Source organism: Indicator indicator, chromosome 1, assembly GCF_027791375.1.
Source record: "Indicator indicator isolate 239-I01 chromosome 1, UM_Iind_1.1, whole genome shotgun sequence".
Classification (NCBI taxonomy): Eukaryota; Metazoa; Chordata; class Aves; order Piciformes; family Indicatoridae; genus Indicator; species Indicator indicator.
This window is the reverse complement of record NC_072010.1, coordinates 2825965-2846198: the sequence shown is the minus strand read 5'-3', so window position 1 is coordinate 2846198 and position 20234 is coordinate 2825965. Positions and strand designations below refer to the sequence as shown.

General features: G+C 44.0%; 1 protein-coding gene across 2 annotated transcripts in view; it reads right to left on the bottom strand.

Annotated features, from left to right (window-relative positions):
* The window catches only part of ACER3 (alkaline ceramidase 3), an 87531-nt gene that overhangs the window by 46382 nt on the left and 20915 nt on the right, over positions 1-20234 (bottom strand). Inside the window, exon 2 of one of the 2 annotated variants that reach the window (XM_054385022.1) lies at positions 9134-9244. The exons of the other annotated variant lie outside the window; for it this stretch is intronic. Within the exon in view, the coding sequence (XP_054240997.1) occupies positions 9134-9244 (111 nt within the window). The remainder of the gene's footprint in view (positions 1-9133; positions 9245-20234) is intronic. 2 annotated transcript variants of the gene reach the window in all.

The following is a 20234-nucleotide window of genomic DNA, read 5'->3' as shown; positions in this document are numbered from 1 at the left end:
AACCTGGACGTTGTGATCCTGTGCAACCTGCTCTGGGTGACCCTGTATTAGCACATAGATTGGATTAAATGATCCTCAGAGGTCCCTGCCAACCCCCACCATTCTGTGATTCTGTGATACAGCCACATCTAAAAACTTATTGCCAAATACTTTAATGACATTAATTCTCTGAGAAAATTAAGAATGGCTGTCTAATAGAACATAAACAACCATATTCACTTCTCTGAGTTCTGATTAAATAGTTTTCCTTCTGAAAAATCTTTCCAAACAATAAGCAATAACTGTTTTTCACCTTCATTGAGACTTTAATGAGAAATCCCTGCAGCCATTTTTTCTGTGTACACAGAATAAATTACAACTAGTGTTCATTCTGAATTAAAAAGAGGGGAAAAAAAGGCACATTAGAACCATCATTAAACCAGTCCTATCCATTATCCTGGCTGTCAGAGTGATTTCAGTATCTTCATGATACAAACTCTTAACAAATGCACAAGTGTCACTTTTAAATATGGGCAAAATCATCCCATAAGAAATTTCAGCAGATTTTAAACTAACAAAATGGGTTGTTAAGGCTTGGGGGTTTTGTTCCTCTTCTTTGTTGGTTTGTTTATGTTATTTATCATAAAATCACAGAACTGTTGAAGTTGGAAGAGGCCTTTGAGATCATGGAGTCTAAAGCTCACAGTCCCACCATTACTGCTAAGCCACTACCACTAAACCATGGCCCTCAGCACCACATCCACACATCCTTTATATACCTCCAGGGATGGTGACTCCACCACCTCCATGGGCAGCCTGTTCCAATGCCTCAGAACCCTTTCTGGGAAGAAATTTTTCCTAATATCCAACCTGAACAACTGAACCCCTGGCACAACTTGAAGCTGCTTCTCCTTGTCCTGTTGCATGGGAGAAGAGACTGACCCCCACCTCACTCCCATGTCCTTTGACATAGTCAGAGTAATGAGGTTTCCACTCAGCCTCCACTTCTCCAAACTAAGCCCCAGTTCCCTCAGCCATTCCTCATAAGACTTGTGTTCAAGGCCCTTCACCAGCTTAGGTGATCTTCTTGGGACATGCTCCAGCACCTCAACGTCCTTCTTGTGGTGAGGGGCCCAAAACTGAACACATATTTGAAGTATGGCCTCACCATTGCCATTATTTGAGTTAATAAATCTCAACAATCAGCTACTGAACTCCTCCCATTCCTCCCACAGGAATAGAAGCAGTTATTTCTGGTTGATTTTCCCTTTGCAGCCTTTGCAAAAAAATCAAGAATGCTGAAAGTATTCATGTTTCAGGTCATTAATTCCACATCTACAACTCATTTCTAAAAATAATAAAGAAACCCTCTTGCTTCTGTGCAATGATCACAGCTGGAGCTGCTTCTTCAGGGGTTGTTTAGTATGAAGAAAAGGAGGCTGAGGGCAGACCACATACAGCTACATGAAAGGAGGCTTGGAGTGAGGTGAGGCTCGGTCTCTTCTCCCAAGTAACAAGAGATAGGATGAGAGGAAATGACCTCAAGTTGTGCCAGGGGAGGTTTAGGTTGGATATTAGAAGAAAATACTTCACTGGAAGGATACTCAAATACTGGAAACAGGCTCCTGAGGGAGGTGGTTGAACCCTCTCCACCCTTTGAGGTGTTTAAAAGAGGCAGAGATGTGCTGCTGAGGGACATGGTTTAGCAGCAGACTTGGCAGAGTTAGATAGTGGTTGAACTGAATAACCTTTGAGGTCTTTCCCAAATGAAAAAATCCTGTGATTCAATGACCTCCCTAAAAGCTGCATCTTGGTTGGAAATTTTTTACCTTCTGAAGGAACACCATTTCCTCTCTCACTGCTTTAAGTCACTTCTATAGATACTACAAGTCACTCAGCACTTCCACATCAACAAACCTCTCAAGCTACAGGGGATACACATTTATTATACAATTATGCCTTAAGCACAGAGTACACATGGAGTTGCAATACTGTGAGATCAGAATAGCACTTAAACCGACTGGAAATGTAAGGCCAGGTTAGCTGCTCTATGGAGGCTAACATGATGGGGTTTTGTCCTGCAGCAAACACATTTTCTGGTCAGAGCCAGGTAACAAAATACTTGTGTTAGAATCATAGAATGGCTTTGGGTGGAAGTGACCTCAGAGATCAGCTACTCCAACTCTCCTGACATGGGCAGGGATGCCTCTAAGCAGCTGATTAAGGCTTCATCCAACCTGGTCTTAAACACCCTCAGGGAGGAGGCAGCCACAACTTCCCTGGGCAGCCTATTCCAGAGTCTCACCACCCTCATACTGAAGAATTTCTTTCTAAGATCCAGTCAAAATCTATTCTCCCTGAGCTAAAAAATACATTCCTGCTTGTCTTGTTGCTAGACACCCTTATGAAAAGTCCATCTCCAGCCTTCCTGTAGGATCCCTTCCTGTAGTGGAAGGCAGCTATAAGGTTCCCCTGGGGTCTTCACCTTGAGTGCTGTGTCCAGTTCTGGGTCCCTCAGTTGAAGAAAGATGTTGAGTTGCTTGAACATGTCCAGAGAAGGGCAACAAAGCTGGGGAGGGGTCTGGAGCACAGCCCTGTGAGGAGAGGCTGAGGGAGCTGGGGGTGTTTAACCTGGAGAAGGAGGAGGCTCAGGAGAGACCTCATTGCTGTCTACAACTACCTGAAGGGAAGCTGTAGCCAGGTGGGGGTTGGGCTCTTCTCCCAGGCAACCAGCAGCAACAGAACGAGAGGACACAGTCTCAAGCTGTGCAGGGGGAGGTTTATGCTGGGTGTTAAGAAGAAATTCTTGACAGAAAGAGAGACTGATCATTGGAATGGGCTGCTCAGGGAGGTGGTGGAGTCACCCTCCCTGGAGGTGTTTTAAAAACGCCTGGATGAGGCCCTCAGTGCCATGGTTGAGTTGATGAGATGGTGTTGGGTGATTGGTTGGACCTGATGATCTCTAAGGTCTTTTCCAACCTGGTTAATTCTGTGTGATCCTGAGATTTGGATCAAAATAATGTCTAGAAACAACACTTCCTATGTTCTCAAATGCCAACAGATTCCATTGTAATGATGGCTTTGACAGCTGTCTTTTAGCATCTTGTAACATTGCAGGAATGATTCAAAGTCATTAAAATTTAACAAAGTGTCTTCCTTTCCACCCCACCTTCACAGCTGAATTGTTAAAGACTTTCTACTAGTTAGACATTGGATTCCTCTACCTTGACAGCTTGACAGGGTGCTGGGCCATCTCATTTCAACTTTACTATTACCTAGAAAAGTTGGACCAGATTGATCCTTGAAGTCCCTTCCAAGCTGGCATTCCATGATTCTATGGTACTTTAACAAAACAACCCTCAGACACTACTAGCTAGCCATAAGCTCTGCTGTATGGTCTTCTAGAGATGCATGGTGGCTGAAGTGAAATCAGCAGCCTGTGTTCAATTCAGTATCCCTTTACAGATCAAGTCTACACCCATTTAATTACAGCTCGAGTGAAATCTGTCAATAAATCAGATTACTGGAAGGGAAAGAATTCTCTCTGGTACTTGGAGATTCACAGAACAGTTTGGGTGGGAAAGGACCTTAAAGATCATCTAATTCCAACCCCCCTGTCATGAGTCTTCAATTAGATCAAGGTTGCTCAATGTCTCAGGTGTTCAACACCTCAATGCTGCTACAGAAACTTTACCCCTAGAATCAAGAAGTGTGAAAGTAAAATTGATAAATAAATGACATCCTTAAATTAATTGGAAGGGCTCAGGAAAAATATTAGCTAGCAAGAAATTTCTGTACACTTACTCTCCCTCCACTTCAATACTGCTGCTTTTATTCTGTAGTAGAAATGTTAAAAGGTTTGTGATTCCAAACCATTCTGTTCCTGTTTTTCAACTTTCCATATTCCTTTACATCTTTTGACTATTGTAAACCCGCCCAGCAGAGACAAAACAGAAAAGAAACCTTTTACAGGAGTGACCTTTAATGTTCAGGTTCCAACACATGAGATAAAAATCAAGCCATGCAAGCATTTATCACTTCAGACAGGAGTCAAAGGCAGCCCAGGCACAGCTGAACAGAGCCCAGCTGGAACTCAGGACTGCCCTGCAGCACTGCTGTCACTCACATGGACAAAGCTTCCCTACGTGAACACCAAGGCCAGGGTAAGGCTGAGGTCCAAGGGACTTACTGTGATCAGAGACAGCCTTTTTTCTTTAAACATTGAGGAGTGCATGAGAAATGCCCTCTCAGGGCAGTCTTGGTGTGACAGTGTGGCATTTCAGTCAGGTAGGGGCACACTTTGTCCATCATGAAGTGTCACTGACGCTCAACTTACCCTGAAGATGGAGCCTAAAACAGGGTTTTGCTTTTTTTCCTCTGTTAAGAAAGAACAGCAGTATGGGATACATGGGATTCTACAACATGCAAAGATTCATAGAATCACAGAATGTTTTGGGTTGGAAGAGACCTCTGAAGGTCATCTAGTGCAAGCCCCAGCAGTCAGCAGAGACATCTTCAATTAGAGCAGGCTGCTGATAGCCCAATCCAACCAGACCTGGAATGTTTCCAGGGATGGAGCAGTGACCACATCCCTGGGCAGCCTGGGACAGTGTTTCACCATCAGCATTGTGAAAATATTTTCCTTCTATCTCATCTAAATCTCCCCTCTTTTATAATAAAACCATCACTCCTTGTCCTGTCACAACAAGCCCTGTTAAAAAGACTGTCCCCATCTTTATTGTCAAGTATTGAAAGGCCAGAAAAAGGTCTCCCTAGAGCCTTCTCTTCTTCAGGCTGAACAACCCCAACTCTCAGCCTGTCCTTCAGCTCTCTATCTCTTTATGGCCTCCTCTGGACCTGTTCCAACAGGTCCATGTTTTTCATGTGCTGAGGACTCCAGAGCTGGATGCAGCACTGCAGGTGGGGTCTCACCAGAGTAGATCAGAGGGCCAGAATTACCTCCATCCACCTGCTGCCCATGCTGCTGGGAATGCAGCCCATGCTGCAAGTGCACATTTCCAACTTCACGTCCAGCTTTTCATCCACCAGTACCCCCAAGTCCTTCTCCAAGCTACTGCCCATCCCTCAGCCTTTATTGACACCAGGGATTGCCCCAGTCCAGGTGCACAGCCTTGCACATAGCTTTGGTGAACTTCATATGGTTCGTATGGACCTACTTCTCAAGCTTATTCAGGTCCTTCTGGATGGCACCCCATCCCTGAGGCATATCAACCACACCACTCAGCTTGGTGGTATCTGCAAACTTGCAGAGTGTGCACTCAATCCCATTGTCTATGTCACTGATGAAGTATGGATCCCTGAGGAACACCACTTGTTGCTGATCTCCATCTGGACATCAAGCCATTGAGCACTGCCCTCTTGGTGCAACCACCCACCAAACAGTCCAGCCATCAAATCCACATCTCTGCAATTTAGAGAGAATGTTGTTTTGTGGGACCACCAGCTTAAACACTCACACTCTGCTTCTTTCCTTCTCTTTCCAAAAGGAAACCCTGACCTTCAAGAATTCCTTTTGCCAAACTATTTTATACTGAGACAAAAAATGACAGAATCACTAGATTGGAAAAAGACCTTAAAGATCATCCAGTCCACTGACAAGTCCTGGATTAAACCTTAGCCCTGAGCACAACATCTATGTGACTCTTAAATACCTCCAGGGATGAGAACTTTACCACCTCCCTGGGCAAGCCATTCCAATGCCTGATAACCCTCTCAGTGAAGAAATTCTTCCTAATATTCAACATAAACTTCCCTTGGCATAACTTGAGGCCATTTCTTCTTGCTCTGTCACTTGTTAATTGGTTGATCAGACTGACCCCCACCTCTCTACAACCTCCTTTCAGGTAATTGTGGAGAGCAAAAAGGTCTCCCCTGAGCCTCCTTTTCTCCAGACTAAACCACCCCAGTTCCCTCAGCTGCTCCTGACAAGATCTGTTCTCCACACCCTTCTTCAGACACCCTGCAGCACCTCAATGCCCTTCTTCACAGAATCAAATTAATAAATACAGCAGGAAAAAAAAAAGGCATACAAATGGCCATTTGGAAAGTGTTCACTAAACATCTAAAGCTCTCCATTGTTGCTGCCTGTTTTTCACCTATCAGCAAGGCTGACAACTGTAAACCCATTAAATTGTACCTAGCATGTTACACTTTAATGATCATTAAGAACACATTTAGCATATGGATGTGTGGTGTTTGACAATGTTTGTCTAAATACATAAGCAGGAAGATCTTAAAAGTAATACTGACCAATGTCTTAGCTCTAAGGATACTGGGAAAGAGATGGGAGCTAGAGCAAACACAGAGATTCTGTGAAATCTGCTACCAAATCTGAACCATCTTCTTTCAAAGGATCACAGGATGTTAGGGGCTGGATGGGACCTCTGGAGATCTTCAAGTCTAACTCCTCTGCCAGAGCAGCTCGCAAATTAATGCATCCAGGTCTTGAAAGTCTCCAGAGGAGACTCCACAACCTCACTGGGCAGCCTGTTCCAGTGCTCTGTGACCCTTACAGTAAAGAGGTTCTTCCTTGTGTTAAGCTGGAGCTTCATGTGCTATAGTTTACATCCATTGCTCCTTTTCACAGGGGGCAAATGAGAAGAGGTTGTCCTTTCCTTCCTGACACCCAGCCCTCAGACATTTATAAACATTTATTAGATCTCTTCTCCTCTCTGGATTAAACAGCCCCAGGGCTCTCAGCCTCTCCTCACCAGGCAGTGCTCCAGTCCCTTCATCATCCTTGTAGCCCTCTGCTGGAGTCTCTCAAGTGGATCCCTGTCCCTCCTGAACTGGGGAGCCCAGAACAGGATGCAATATTCCAGGTGGGGTCAGAGTAGAGGGGGAGGAGAACCTCCCTCAATTTGCTGGACACACTCCTCTTAATGCACCCCATTGGCCTTCCTGGCCACAGCAGCACATTGCTGACCCATGCAGAACTTGCTGTCCACCAGCACTCCCAGGTCCTTCTCCACAAGGCTGCTCTCCAGCAGATCACCTCCCCTAAACTGTCCTGCTACAGTTTATTCTTCCTTCCCAGGTGCAGGACACTGCACTTATCCTTGTTGAACCTCATTAGGTTCCTTTTTGCCCAGCTCTCAGTCTGTCCAAGTCTCACTGAAGGTCACAGAGCCTTGAGGTCTATGAGCCAAGCCTCCCAGGTTGGTATTGTCAGCAAACTTGCTAAGCAGACTCTGTCTGTTTGTCTCTCTGCCTGTTCCATCATCAATATCATTGATAAAGATGTTGAACAGGACAAGACCCAGCACTGATTCCTTTCCTCTTAGGGAGTGTGATTTACAGTTTCAGAATTAAGATTTTAAAGGAAGTTGGTTCTTTTCTGGATTTTCCTGGTTTAGCAACAAAACAAACTGCCCTTAAGTTCACCTGTGTGTGAATGCCACATGATTCTTCCATCCTTGCAAAACTTCCCAGCTGTATGGCATTAGGTTATTGGGTGATATATACCAAATTGGAACCAGAAACAAATTCAAACTCATGAAAAGTGAATTTTCCAGTCCCTTCAACAACTCAGCCATTCCATATATATTAATGTTTCATACAAAGCATAGAATTTTAGAATCTTGGAATTGTTTTGGTTGGAAAAGACCTCCAAGATTATTGAGTCCAACAGTCAACCTAACACCACCATGCCCACTAAACCATATCATTAGGTGCCATGTCCACATGTTTCTTGAACACCTCCAGGGATGGTGACTTCACCACCTTCCTGGGCAGCCAGTTCCAGTGCCTGAGCACTCTTAAGGGAATTTTTTTTTTCCTGATATCCAACCTAAACCTTCCCTGGCACAATTTCAGGCCATTTCCTCTTGTCCTACCACCTGATACTAGGGTGACACCAACCTCACTCCAATGATAACAGACTTGAGTCTCTCTTCACAGGGGAGATGCTGAGAGCCCTGGGGCTATTTAGTCTTGAGAAGAGAAGACTGAGAGGGGATCTCATCAATGTGTATAAATATCTGAGGGGTGGGTGTCAAGTGGAGGGGGCCAAGCCCTTTTCAGTGGTGCACAGTAAATAAGACAAGAAACAACAGGTTCAAACTTGAACACAAGAGATTTCACTTCAACATGAGGAGAAACTTTCCAGTGAGGGTGACAGAGCCCTGGAACAGGCTGCCCAGAGTGGTTGGGGAGTCTCCTTCTCTGGAGACTTTCCAAACCCAGCTGGATGCATTCCTGTTCGGACTACCCTAAGCGATCCTGCTCTGGCAGGGGGGTTGGACCTGATGATCCCCTCCAACCTCTAATATACTGTGATACTGTGAACTTACTTTCAGAGAGTTATAGAGAGCAATGAGGTCTCCCCTCAGCCTCCTCCTCTCCAGACTAAGCAATCCCAGTTCCCTCAGCCACTCCTAATAAGTCTTGTTCTCCAGATCCTTCATCAGCTTTGTTGCCCTTCTCTGGACATGCTCCAGCAACTCAGATTCACAGATTGCATCGGGTTGGAAAGGACCCCCAAAGGTCATCTTGTCCAAACTTTCAATGTTCTTGCAGTGAGGGGCCCAAAACTGAACCCAGTGTTCAAAGTCTGGCCTCACCAGTTCCCAGTACAGAAGCACAATGGCTTCTCTGCTCTTGCTGGTCACACTGCTCCTGATCCAGGCCAGGATGCTGTTAGCCTTATTGGCCACCTGAGCACACTGCTGGCTCGTGTTCAGACAGCTGTCAAGCAGCACCCCCAGGTCCTTTTCTGCCAGGCAACTTAGCAGACACTCTGCCCCAAGTCTGTAGTGTTGCATGGGGTTGTTTCGACCCAAGTGCAGGACACAAATATATTAACACAGTCTGACACTGACTGGAATTAGTACACATATCTTCTGTAAATCATCAGAAGACACAATAAGCTAAGATGCATTGATCAGGGCTTAAAGCCAGAAAAAAAGATCACTTTAAAATCTCATAAAGCTATTGAGTGAATTCTAACTTCAGAACCTCCCAAAAAATGCTCCTTTTCTGCAAACATTAACAAGGAGAACAGATTGAGGCCTATGTTTCACACACACAAGTAGTATTTGGATTTTGCTCCTTGGTTTATAAATATTTGGATATTGTTCATTGCACATCTGAGCTCTCTTTGTAATGAAAAAGGCAAATGAAGTCTTACACCTACCTGTAAGACACAAATATGCAGCTAAATATCGTTTCTCCAGGCCTTCTTTGTAGGTCTGAATCGCACCATAGATTGGAGGTAGAATGAAAATCAGGTTACTCACTGTGTTCCCTGTAGGACAGAAACCAAAAGAAGAGGTTTAGAACTGGGTGCCGTGCACTTGAAAGAAATAAAGTTGCATCCACTCATTAAAAAAAGGTTCCACAGCTTTCAGCCATAAAGTTACACCTCTTTGGAAATTGTCTTCTGCTTTTACACGTAATACAAAGTTCAGCTTTGGTACCACACAGTTAACTACTTGAAGACTACAGGCTGGACTTGAGCAGTCAGTGTGCATTTGCAGCCTGGAAAGCCAATGGCATCCTGGGCTGCATCAAACAAAGCAGATGGAAAGAGGTGATTCTGCCACTTTGCTCTGCTCTGGTGAGACCTCACCTGGAGTACTGTGTCCAGATCTGGAGCCCTCAATACAGGAAGAACATGGACCTGATGAAGTGGGTCCAGAGGAGGGCCATGAAAAATCATCAGGGGATTGGAAAACCTCTGCTATAAGGACAGGCTGAGGGAGCTGGGGGTGTTCAGCCTGGAGAAGAGAAGGCTCCAGGGAGACCTCATAGAAACCTTCCAGTACCTGAGGGGGGCCTAGAAGAAGGATGGAGAGAGACTATTTACAAAGGCCTGGAGAGACAGGACAAGAGGCAAGGGCTTCCAACTAGAGAAGAAGAGATTTAGATTGGATCTTAGGAACAAGATCTTTACCATGAGGGTCATGGATCACTGGAACAGGTTGCCCAGGGAGGATGGTTGGGGCCCCATCCTTGGAGATAGTCATGGTGAGGCTGATCTAGTTGAGGATGATCCCTGCTGACTGCAGAGGGCCTTGGACTAGATGACTTTGGAGGTCCCTTCCAACACTGAACATTCTATGACTGTACGATTCTCTGAAATATTTTAACTCTTTTGTCTTTTTTCTCATGTAGGGATAGTAACAAAAACTAATTTAACCAAAAAGTGTGACTTAAATGGTGCTTATTTTGTTGGCAAGAGGCAGAAAAACAAAGATACCTTCCCTGTACAGCTCATGAATTAAAACACAACTCCTTAAGGAGATGTAAGCTCCAAACAGTTGGTATTTTAAGAGCTGTTTGTTTTTCTTTTTCCTTTTCTTAAAGCTATTCTTGGAACTCTCTCCTCCACAGTCCCTTCAGATATTTTAAGGTCACCAAGTCACTTGTTCCCAAAATGAAAGCAGTTCAATCTTTACTGCTAATGTGCTGGCCACTGAGCACACACAGAAGAAGCTGGCTGGGTTGATATGTCACACAAGACCAAAGACTATCAGAAGGTACAATAAGGAACAGCAAAAAGTCAGAGGCCACTGTCAAAGGTGATCAAGAGCCTGAACTTCAGCAGGATACCACTGCCCACCATGCCTCCTGCTGAAGCTGGGACACATTGCAAAGAAAGGGCACATGGAGTAGACATCTGAGAAAGCAAGAACAAGCCAAGAGCCCAGATCTTGTACCAGGAGGCACAACTCCTTCAGCACTGGGGAGGACAATGGAAGTTTCGTAGAATCATGGAATTGTTTTGGTATCAACCTAACACAATCACAACCATTAATATGATAATAATAGCCCTGGGGCTGTTTAGTCTGGAGAAGAGAAGACTGAGAGGGGATCTGATCAATGGCTATCAATAGCTGAGGGGTGGGTGTCAAGGGGAGGGGGCCAGGCTCTTTTGGGTGGTGCACAGTGATAAGCCAAGGAACAATGGGTTCAAACTTGGACAGAGAAGATTTCACCTCAACATGAGGAGAAACTTCTTTGCAGTGAGGGTGACAGAGCCCTGGAACAGGCTGCCCAGGGGGTTGTGGAGTCTCCTTCTCTGGAGACTTTCCAAACCCACCTGGATGCATTCCTGTGCAGACTACCCTAAGTGATCCTGCTCTAGCAGGGGGGTTGGACCTGATGATCTCTGGAGGTCCCTTCCAACCTCTGATACACTGTGAGACTGTGAAACCATGTTCTGAAGGGCAATATCCACACGTTTCTTGAACACCTCCATGGATTGTGACTTCCCCACCTCCTGGGCAGACTGTTCCAATCCCTGACAACTCTTGCAAGAAAGAAATTTTTCCTACTCTCCAACCTAAACCTCCCCTGGCACAATTTGAGGCCATTTGCTCTCATTCTATCACCTGACAGTAGGAAGAAGAGACCAATCCCCACCTCGCTCCAACCTCCTTTCAGGTCTCCCCTCAGCCTGCTCTTCTCCAGACTAAACAACCCCAGTTCCCTCAGCTGCTCTTCATAAAACTTATTCTCTAGACCCTTCACCAGCTTTGTTCCTTTTGTTTTCAAGGCTATTCTCTTAGTCTTACTTGACAGCCTTAAAATCAAATACAACAAGTTTCTTGAAGATGACTCTCTTAGTCTGAAGTTTGACAGACTTGGGACTGTCAAACTGCCCTGGCCTATGCAAAAGTACCAAGAAATATTGAGAGGTTCAAGTGAAGGATAAGGAAATGCTCAATTTTGAAGCAGAAATGATACAGATTCAGCTTTTTAGCCTAAGCACAAATCCTAATTTTGAGAATAAAGGTTATGCAACGAAGATTAAATGGCATGCAATTTAGGCAAAAGAGCAATTCTATTAAAAAAATGAAATGTTGGTAAGATAAATTAAACTGCACATGTTCACACACCACTAGTTAAATAGACATCAAATTGAAACTCTAATTCCCAAATATCTCAATGAAAAGTACAATGTCAGAAGCTATGGAGAGGCCAAACCCCTTTATTTTTTGTTTTATTCAGCAGAAAACCACAGAATGGTTTGGAGATAGAGACATTATGAAAGAGACATTAAAGATCATCTAGTTCCAATCCCCTGCCATAAGCAGGGACACCTGCTACTTTACCAGGTTACTCAAAGCCCCATCCAACCTGGCTTTGAACACTTCTAGGGTTGCAGACTCCACAGTTTCTCTTGGCAACCTGTTCCAGTGCCTCACCACCCTCATGGTCAAGAATTTCTTCTTAGTGTCTAATCTAAATCTGGCTTTCTCCAGTTTGAGTCACTACCCCTTGTCCTGTCATTACATGTCTTTGTAAAGCATCCATTTCCAGCTGTCATGTAGGCTCCCTTCAAATACTGTAAGGTCTCCCTGAAGCTTTCTCTTCCCTGAGCTGAACAACCCCAACTCTCTCTGCCTGTCTTCACAGGAGACGTGCTCCAGCTCTCTGACCATCTTTGTGGCCCTCCTCTGGACCCTCTCTAACACTTCAGAAGAAGAATCTCAGAAGAGTTTCACTCTCTAAAACAAAGAACAAGACTGAGCAGGCAATGACTGCATCACTCCCCTAATTCAAGTATCTGTTTCTCAGGAGTCCTACTTCCCACGATGCAACCCAAAGAAAAGAGAAAACCACCGAACTATGACCACACAATCCCAAAGCACTACAGCCCCTCTGGGTAAAGAGTGGCTGGAAAGCTGCTCTGAGGAAAAGGACCTGGAGGTGTTGATTGACAGACAGCTGAACATCAGCCAGTTGTGTGCTCAGGTGACCAAGAAGGCCATCAGCATCCTGGCCTGGATCAGCAGAGCATGGCCAGCAGGAGTAGGGAAGGGATTGTCCCTATGTACTCAGCATTGGTCAAGCCACACTTCAAATACTGGGTGCACTTTTGGGTCCCTCACTGCAAGAAGAACATTGAGGAGCTGGAACACATCCAAAGCAGGACAAGAAAGCTGGTGAAGGGTCTACAGCACAAGTCCTACAAGGAGTAGCTCAGGGTTGCTCCCAGAGAAAAGGAGGCTGAGGGGAGACCTTCTCACTCAACAACTCCCTGAAAGGATATGTAGTGAGGTAGGGTTGGTCTCTTCTCCCAAATAAGAAATAACAGCATGAGAGGAAAAGGCTTCCAGTTGTGCCAAGGGAGATTTAGGTTGGATATTAGGAAAAATTTCTTCCACGTAAGGGTTTACTTAGTGCCATGGTTTAGTTGATTAGATGGTGTTGGGTGATAGATTGGACTTGATGATCTCAAAGGTCTTTTTCCAACCTGGCTATTTCTGTGATTCTGTGGTAGTCAAGGCCTGGAACAGGCTGCCCAGGGAAGGGACTGAACCATCATCCCTCTGGAGGCATTTAAAAGATGTGTGGAAGTGGTGTTGAGGGACATGGCTTCGCAGTGAATTTGGAAGTGTTGGGTTAATGCTTCAACTTGGGGTGATCTTAGAGATCTTTTCTAGCCTAACCAATTCTGCGTCAAAGCAGCTCAGCTGAAATCAAAACAGCTTTGCAAAAGCACACAAGTTGATAGCACATAAAAGGCCTTTCCTATGCTTAAATTCTTTGAGGAACCATTAACCTTTTACCACATTCCCACAGTGCTGCAACAGGCAGTGATTCACTTCCAGGTTTGGAAGAAATCCACTGCATCTCAGCATTGTGTGGTATACTGCCCATTACCACGTCCTCCCACAAATCATACAGACATGTCATCCAGCCTCAGAAACTAGAGTAAAGGCTACATCGGTCTGGGTAGTGACTCTTCTGCTTTTGAAAGCAGTTTTCAGCTATGGCATTTCTCAGAGAAGTTATTAGACGTTATATAAATATCACCTTTCTAGGTCACCCTGCTGTAAAAGTGTCAAAAACTTGGCCATAATTCAAATATGAAAATGCCAAACAAAAGAAACACCACAGGTGTTTATCCACGACTGGGAAGGGATGTGACTTTAGAAGGGCTGCAGTAGGATAACAAACTTCAGATGGATGCAAGGACGTGGATAAGAGATTCTCTCTTTTTTTTTTTTTTTTTTGTTCTGTAGGAAAGCAAAGATTTCAACATTTCCTGTAAAACTTTAATTATGTTAAATTATTGCAAATTTATGAGCGGTTAATCTAAGAGCATCTTGCAGAGAAGAGGAAATACCGTGGACCTAATCTAGCTGTAAATTCCTGCCACTCCTTCTCTGCTCTTTTTTGGCCCATGTTATTCAGAGCATTTATAGCATGGGTTAGACAAGCCTGTTTGCAAAACATATTTACTGGAAGTTGTGCACATTGTTTTTTACCAAGGGAAATGAAGGTGGTGGGGGAGGGAACAACGAAGCCCTCTGGCATGCTGCTAGCAAAATGACTTCTTTCCAGAAGAGAAACTACCAGACCTCTCTCAAACCCAAGGTCCCTAGGACTGCATATTTTATAAAAGTCTAGCTGGTCTTTAAAGGATTATCCTCACACAGAGTAACTTCTAAATTCATTAAAAGGGATTTGGACTAATTCCATCAAAAAAACGATGGTGGGATATGCACAGAGATTAGCAAACAATGGCAAGAAAGGAGGAACAAGTGACACTGCTACAGGGCCAGGACTCCAAAGCTAATTAGCGACCAAGGAAGTGAAAAAAGGTCTGAAGGAAATAGATATGGAAGCTGAAAATGGGGAGAAGGTCAATTGTCAGGAAACCTGATCTTTTTCTTTTTTCACTATGTCTTCACTCCTTGGGAAAAATCAGAACCTGGAGAATTTGCAAGGCACAAGGCAGAGGAGAGGTTATTGTAAGAAATATAGTCTAGCAGAAGTTAGGTGAGGGCATGTAGATGGACCTAGGCTTAACTCTCTACAGCATTCTTAAATTTCACTACTGGATTCTTTGAATGCTGGTCCAGGGAGTGATCTGTGTTTTCCTTTCATGACCAAAGAGTCCTTCTCAGCATTTTATCTTCAGCATGTCTGTCAACAGAAAGGACACCCAGATTATCAGAGAAAGAAATGAATAGATTGAAATGATAGGAATGGGATTAAATCTCATGGTCAAGAACATGCCTTTTAACGTGACTATGAATCCTTATTCCACAGAATTATAGAATGAGAGGGGTTGGAATGGATCCAGAGATCATTGATCCCACTTCCCTGCACCAAGCAGGTTCACCTAGAGCAGGTAGCACAGGAGGGGATCCAGATGGGTTTTGAATGACTCCCGAGATGGAATCCACAACTTCTCTGAGCAGCCTGGTCCAGTGCTCTGTCATCCTCAAAGTATAGAAGTTCCTCTTCATGTTTAGATGGAGCTTGCTGTGTTCAAGTTTGTGCCTGTCCCATCGCTGAGCACCACTGAAAAAAGACTGACCCCATCCCCCTGCCACCCACCCTGAGGGGAGACCTTCTTGCTCTCTATAACTACCCGAAAGGAGGTTGTAGCAAGGTGGGTGATGAGAGAGCTCAAGTTGCACCAGGGGAGGTTTAGGTTGGATATTAGAAGAAACTTCTTCACTGAAAGGATTCTCAAAACACTGGAATAGGCTTCCCAGGAAGGTGGTCAGATCACCATCCCTGCAGGTGCTTAAAAGCCACAGAGATGTGGTGCTAAGGGAGATAGTTTAGCACCAGACTTGATAGTTAGACAATGGTTGGATGTGATGATATTAAAGCTCTTTTCCGACTGAAACAATTCTATGATCCTAAATAAATCAAGTTGCAACAGAATATGGTCACACAAAAATAACAGGATGGAAAAACATCAGGAACACAACACTGGGAATTAGAATATAGCAGATATTGTCAGCAAGGGGAAAACTGCAGTTACTGAAAAGAAGCAAAACTTATCCTCTTCAGCTTTTGCCAAGTTGACCAATGTGATTTACAGAGAATTAAGAGATCCTTTTTCCTCTGTACACAGAATGACCGTGAGCTTTACCAACTGCAAGGGTCTTTTCGAAAGTTCAAATGCTCTTTCTTTCTGTCAACCAAATGAAGATGTTTCACTCTGCTCTGCTTTCTACAAGACTCAATAGAAATCAATAGAAATCGAGCAAAGAAAAAAATTTTTCCAGTTGAAAAAGTTGACTAAACATAAAAAGCTCATTTAAAATCATGACTATCAACCATGACAGTGATGACAGGCTTTCAGCCTCCCCTTAATGTCAACTGCACCCGAGTGTGACATTAGGAAAAAGGAGGATGGCTGCTGTTTTCTGAAACACATGCCCAAGCTGCAATGAAGTCCAAGTGTCCCTTTAAGTAAAACAAACAAGCAAACAAACAAGACTGTCAGGCTGAAAACATCCATTTCATTGTTTTGTTATGGTGCTGCTCTGCACAATCAATTTCAGTGCAACTCCTGGATCCTGCAGCTTTTTTCTTTTTCCATCATTGCATGAAGAACATAAAAATAATGATAGAAAAACCCCAAAGCTTGTCAGATGGCATCATGCAGAACTTTAATCATCCTTCTAGCTGCTTTCAGATACAAGGTGGCATAACTACAAACCCATAACTCTGAAGTTAATTATCAAACGAGGAATTGAAAATGAGTTCTGAAGGAAAAAGACAGAGAAGTTGGGGAGGGGGGAGAAATTAAGCTTTCAAGAAACTTGATTTTTTTGCAACATTTTATTTTTCAAAAAAGGAGAAAATAATGCAGGGGATCTCCTTGGGAAAAACGGAGATTGGAGGATCTGAATGTAAGGCATGAGGCAGAAGGTATGCAAAATAATTAGAGGAGGGGATTCTGTCCCCTGCTTCACTCTGCTGAGACCCCACCTGCAGTGCTGGGTTCAGCTCTGGAGACCTCAGCACAAGAGAGACATGGACCTGTTGGGGCAGGTCCAGAAAAGACCATAAAAATGATGCAAGGGCTGGAACCTCTCTGCTGTGAGGACAGGCTGAGACACTTGAAGTTGTTTAGCCTGGAGAAGAGAATGCTCTGGAGAAACCTAATTGCAGCCTTTCAGCACTTAAAAGGGGCCTATAAGAAAGATGGGGACACACTTTGTACCGAGGCCTGTAGTAAGAGGACAAGGGGTGATGGTTTTAAACTAGAAGAGGGGGATTCAGGTTAGATATAGCGAAGAGATGTTTTACAGTGAAGGTGGTAAAACACTGGTGTGGTGGGTTGAAAATTCCCCCCCCAACGTTAAATTTGCCATACCTGCCCAATTGGAAGCAAATGAAAGCTGTTATTTACAAGCAAAACTACAACCTACAATGGAATGCAATTAATATGTACAAAATGTACAATATTTACAATATTCACAGGTATCTATAATTGACAAACAGCACAAGAACCCCCCTGGCCAAAAAAACAGGGGAGCTAATAGCTTCTCCTCTCCCTACCCCCCTCCTTACCCCCCCACTGGACACAAAGGGACAAGAGAAAGAGCAGAGAGAAGTTAGATTTAGCCAAAACAATGCAGCCAAGGTCAGCAGAAGCAAGTTAGGGTCTTCCAGAGCAGGCAACCCAAAGGAGAGAAAGATTGTTTACCAAACTAATTCTTATGGTAGCTATCTCTCCAGTGGGATTATTTAGAGCTATCATTATTTTCCTTTTCACACCCAATAGAGATTTATTTACATTCTACCACTTTCTGTTCAAGATCTGTGGAAAATTTTAAAGGTACAGCCTAAAACTACCACAACTGGTCAAGGTTGCTCAGACAAGTGGTAGATACCTCAGCCTTGGAAACATTTCATGTCAGGTTGGATGGGGCTCTGAGTAATCTGCTCTTCACAGAATCACAGAATTGTCAGGGTTGGAAGGGACCTCGAGGATCATCTAGTTCCAATCCCCCTGCCATGGGAAGGGACACTTTCCACTAGCTCTGGTTGTCCAGAGCCACATTCAGCCTGACCTTAAAAACATCCAGGGATGGAGCTTCCACCACCTCCCTAGGCAACCTGTTCCAGTGCTCATTGCAAGATGGTTGGAATAGACAATCTCTAAAGGTCTCTAACAACCCAAACCATTCTATGATTCTTTCTCTATGGTTCTTTCTCATGGCTTTTGTTTCTATAATCCTCTCCAGCAGCTCTGGTGCAAACCACAGCTCTTATCAGACAGTTTACTAAAGAAATGTCAAAGCAATGAAGTTCAGGTGTGTTTGAGAGTATAACCATCCACCATTGCCTACCCTCTATATTAAAGAAAGACTTTCCTCTTGGAAGGATCTCCTGGGCTGGGAAACAGATGAACAGAGAGAAAAACAATTAAAGAAAGGTGTAAATAGGGTAGCACTGTGGCTCAGCAAGACCAGAGAAGCTGAAACAATAAAAGACAAAAAGACATTTGGAAATTTGATTTGAGCTGGAGAAGGAGGTAGCCTAACAGTTTAAAGACTGAGGAGGAACCTAGAGTATTTCCTTATAAGAAACTCATTCAAATCTAGTAAGGGAATTCTTGCTAAGATCCAAGTGCTTCATAGCTCAGCTATCCCAGCACTGCAGTATCAACAGAGGAATTAATTTCAATAAAATCCAACAAGTTTCCATAGGGCACATGTTACATATTATCAGTCAATAATAACTAAGCCAGAGCCCAGGGGAGGTTTTTATCACTGACATTTCAAAAGACAGGTACTTTATGATAGTTCAAAAAGAGCCAGCTACAGAGGATCAGCTGTTTTAGCCACTAACTTCAATCTTGTGCTGCTTTTGCTTAGGGCTTATCATCAAGAGGGCAGCACAGCAATTAGATTTTCACTTCCACCAGCCATTTTTAATATCTTCCACGTCAAAGTCTCCAATAACTGCACCTCAGAGTGTCAGGAAATGAAAACTCCTGTCTCCATTTTCTCCATTTGATATTTCAGAAGGACCTCATGGGGAGAAAACTCGAGTCATCCCGACGGGAATTTTGCCAATATGTAATTACTAAATTCCCTACTTGCTAATGTGGATGAAGGATCAATATAAACTTCCTGTTACTCACTGAAGCACACAGAGCGTTACTCCAGGCTGCAGCACAGGACCAACATCGACTTAAACAATAAAAATGAGGGTGAGGGGTGTTTAGAGTGTTTGTTTTTAAGTGACAAGATCCTTTTCTTACCTCCTGTTATTCTCTTCTCCAAAGGGAAAGCAAACTTTGATTTTGTTTACCTGGACATTAAGTGAAGTTGCAGCTTCAGCAACTCAGCTGCAACTTGTGTTAGTCACCACGTTTCTACCAACAAAATGGGAAAGATATGGAAGGAAACAAATAGTGAAGCAATTACTGAACTGTGTAAACTGTGTAGGAATGCTTCCTGAAGAACAATAAAACTGGGTACAGACAAATAACACTTCCAACTAATAGGTTATTAGAGGTGACTATCAGATCTCCCCTGGTATTTAAAATCAGAAATCTAAAGAGCAAGTTCATACAGATCATGGGAATAATAAAATCAAGGGTACAACTCCATAGAAAAATGTGATAAAGCAAGTACATTACAAAGGAATGCTGCATTCTTTGAGATCTCTACAGATGTTGGTATATTATCAGGAGAACAAGTGAGAGGGGATGACCGGTGGACATGGCACTTTGGGACATGTTTAAATGGCCATGGTGGTCTTAGGTGGATGGTTGGACTGGGTGCAGAGTGGGTTGAGAGTAGCTCTGAAGAAAGAGACTTGGGGGTGTTGGTTGAGGAGAAGCTCACCATGGGCCAGCAGTGCCCTCATGGTGCACAGAAGGCAGCCACGTGCTGGGCTGCAGCAAGATTGTGGGCAGAAGGGTGAGAGTGGGGATTCTGCCCCTTGACTGTTCTCCTGAGACCTCCACCTCCAATACTGCATCCAGGTCTGGTATCTCCATCATAAGAAGGACACAGAGCTATTAAGCAAGTCCAGAGGAAGACCACAAAGATGATCCAAGGGCTGCAGCACCTCTGCTCTGAGGATAGAATGAGCGAGCTGGGGTTGTTCAGCCTAGAGAAGACGCTGGGGGACCTCACAGCTTCCTTTCAATACCTAAAGGGATCCTACAGGAAGGCTGGAGAAGGACTTTTCATAGGGATGACTAGTGACATTACAAAGGGGAATGGTTTGAAGCTGAGGGAGAGTAAGTTTACACTGGATCTTAGGAAGAAGTTCTTCAGTACAAGGGCAGTGAGACTCTGGAACAAGCTGCCCAGGGAGGTTGTGGATGCCTCCTCCCTGGGGGTGCTCAAGGCCAGATTGAATGAGGCCTTGAGCAGCCTATGGTGAGTAGGTTGTAATAGATGATATCTAAGGTCCCTTCCAATCTAAAGCATTCTATGATCTTAGAGGTCTTTTCCAGCCAAAACAATTCTATTATTCTATGGTGGATCAAAAGATGGACATGACCAGGC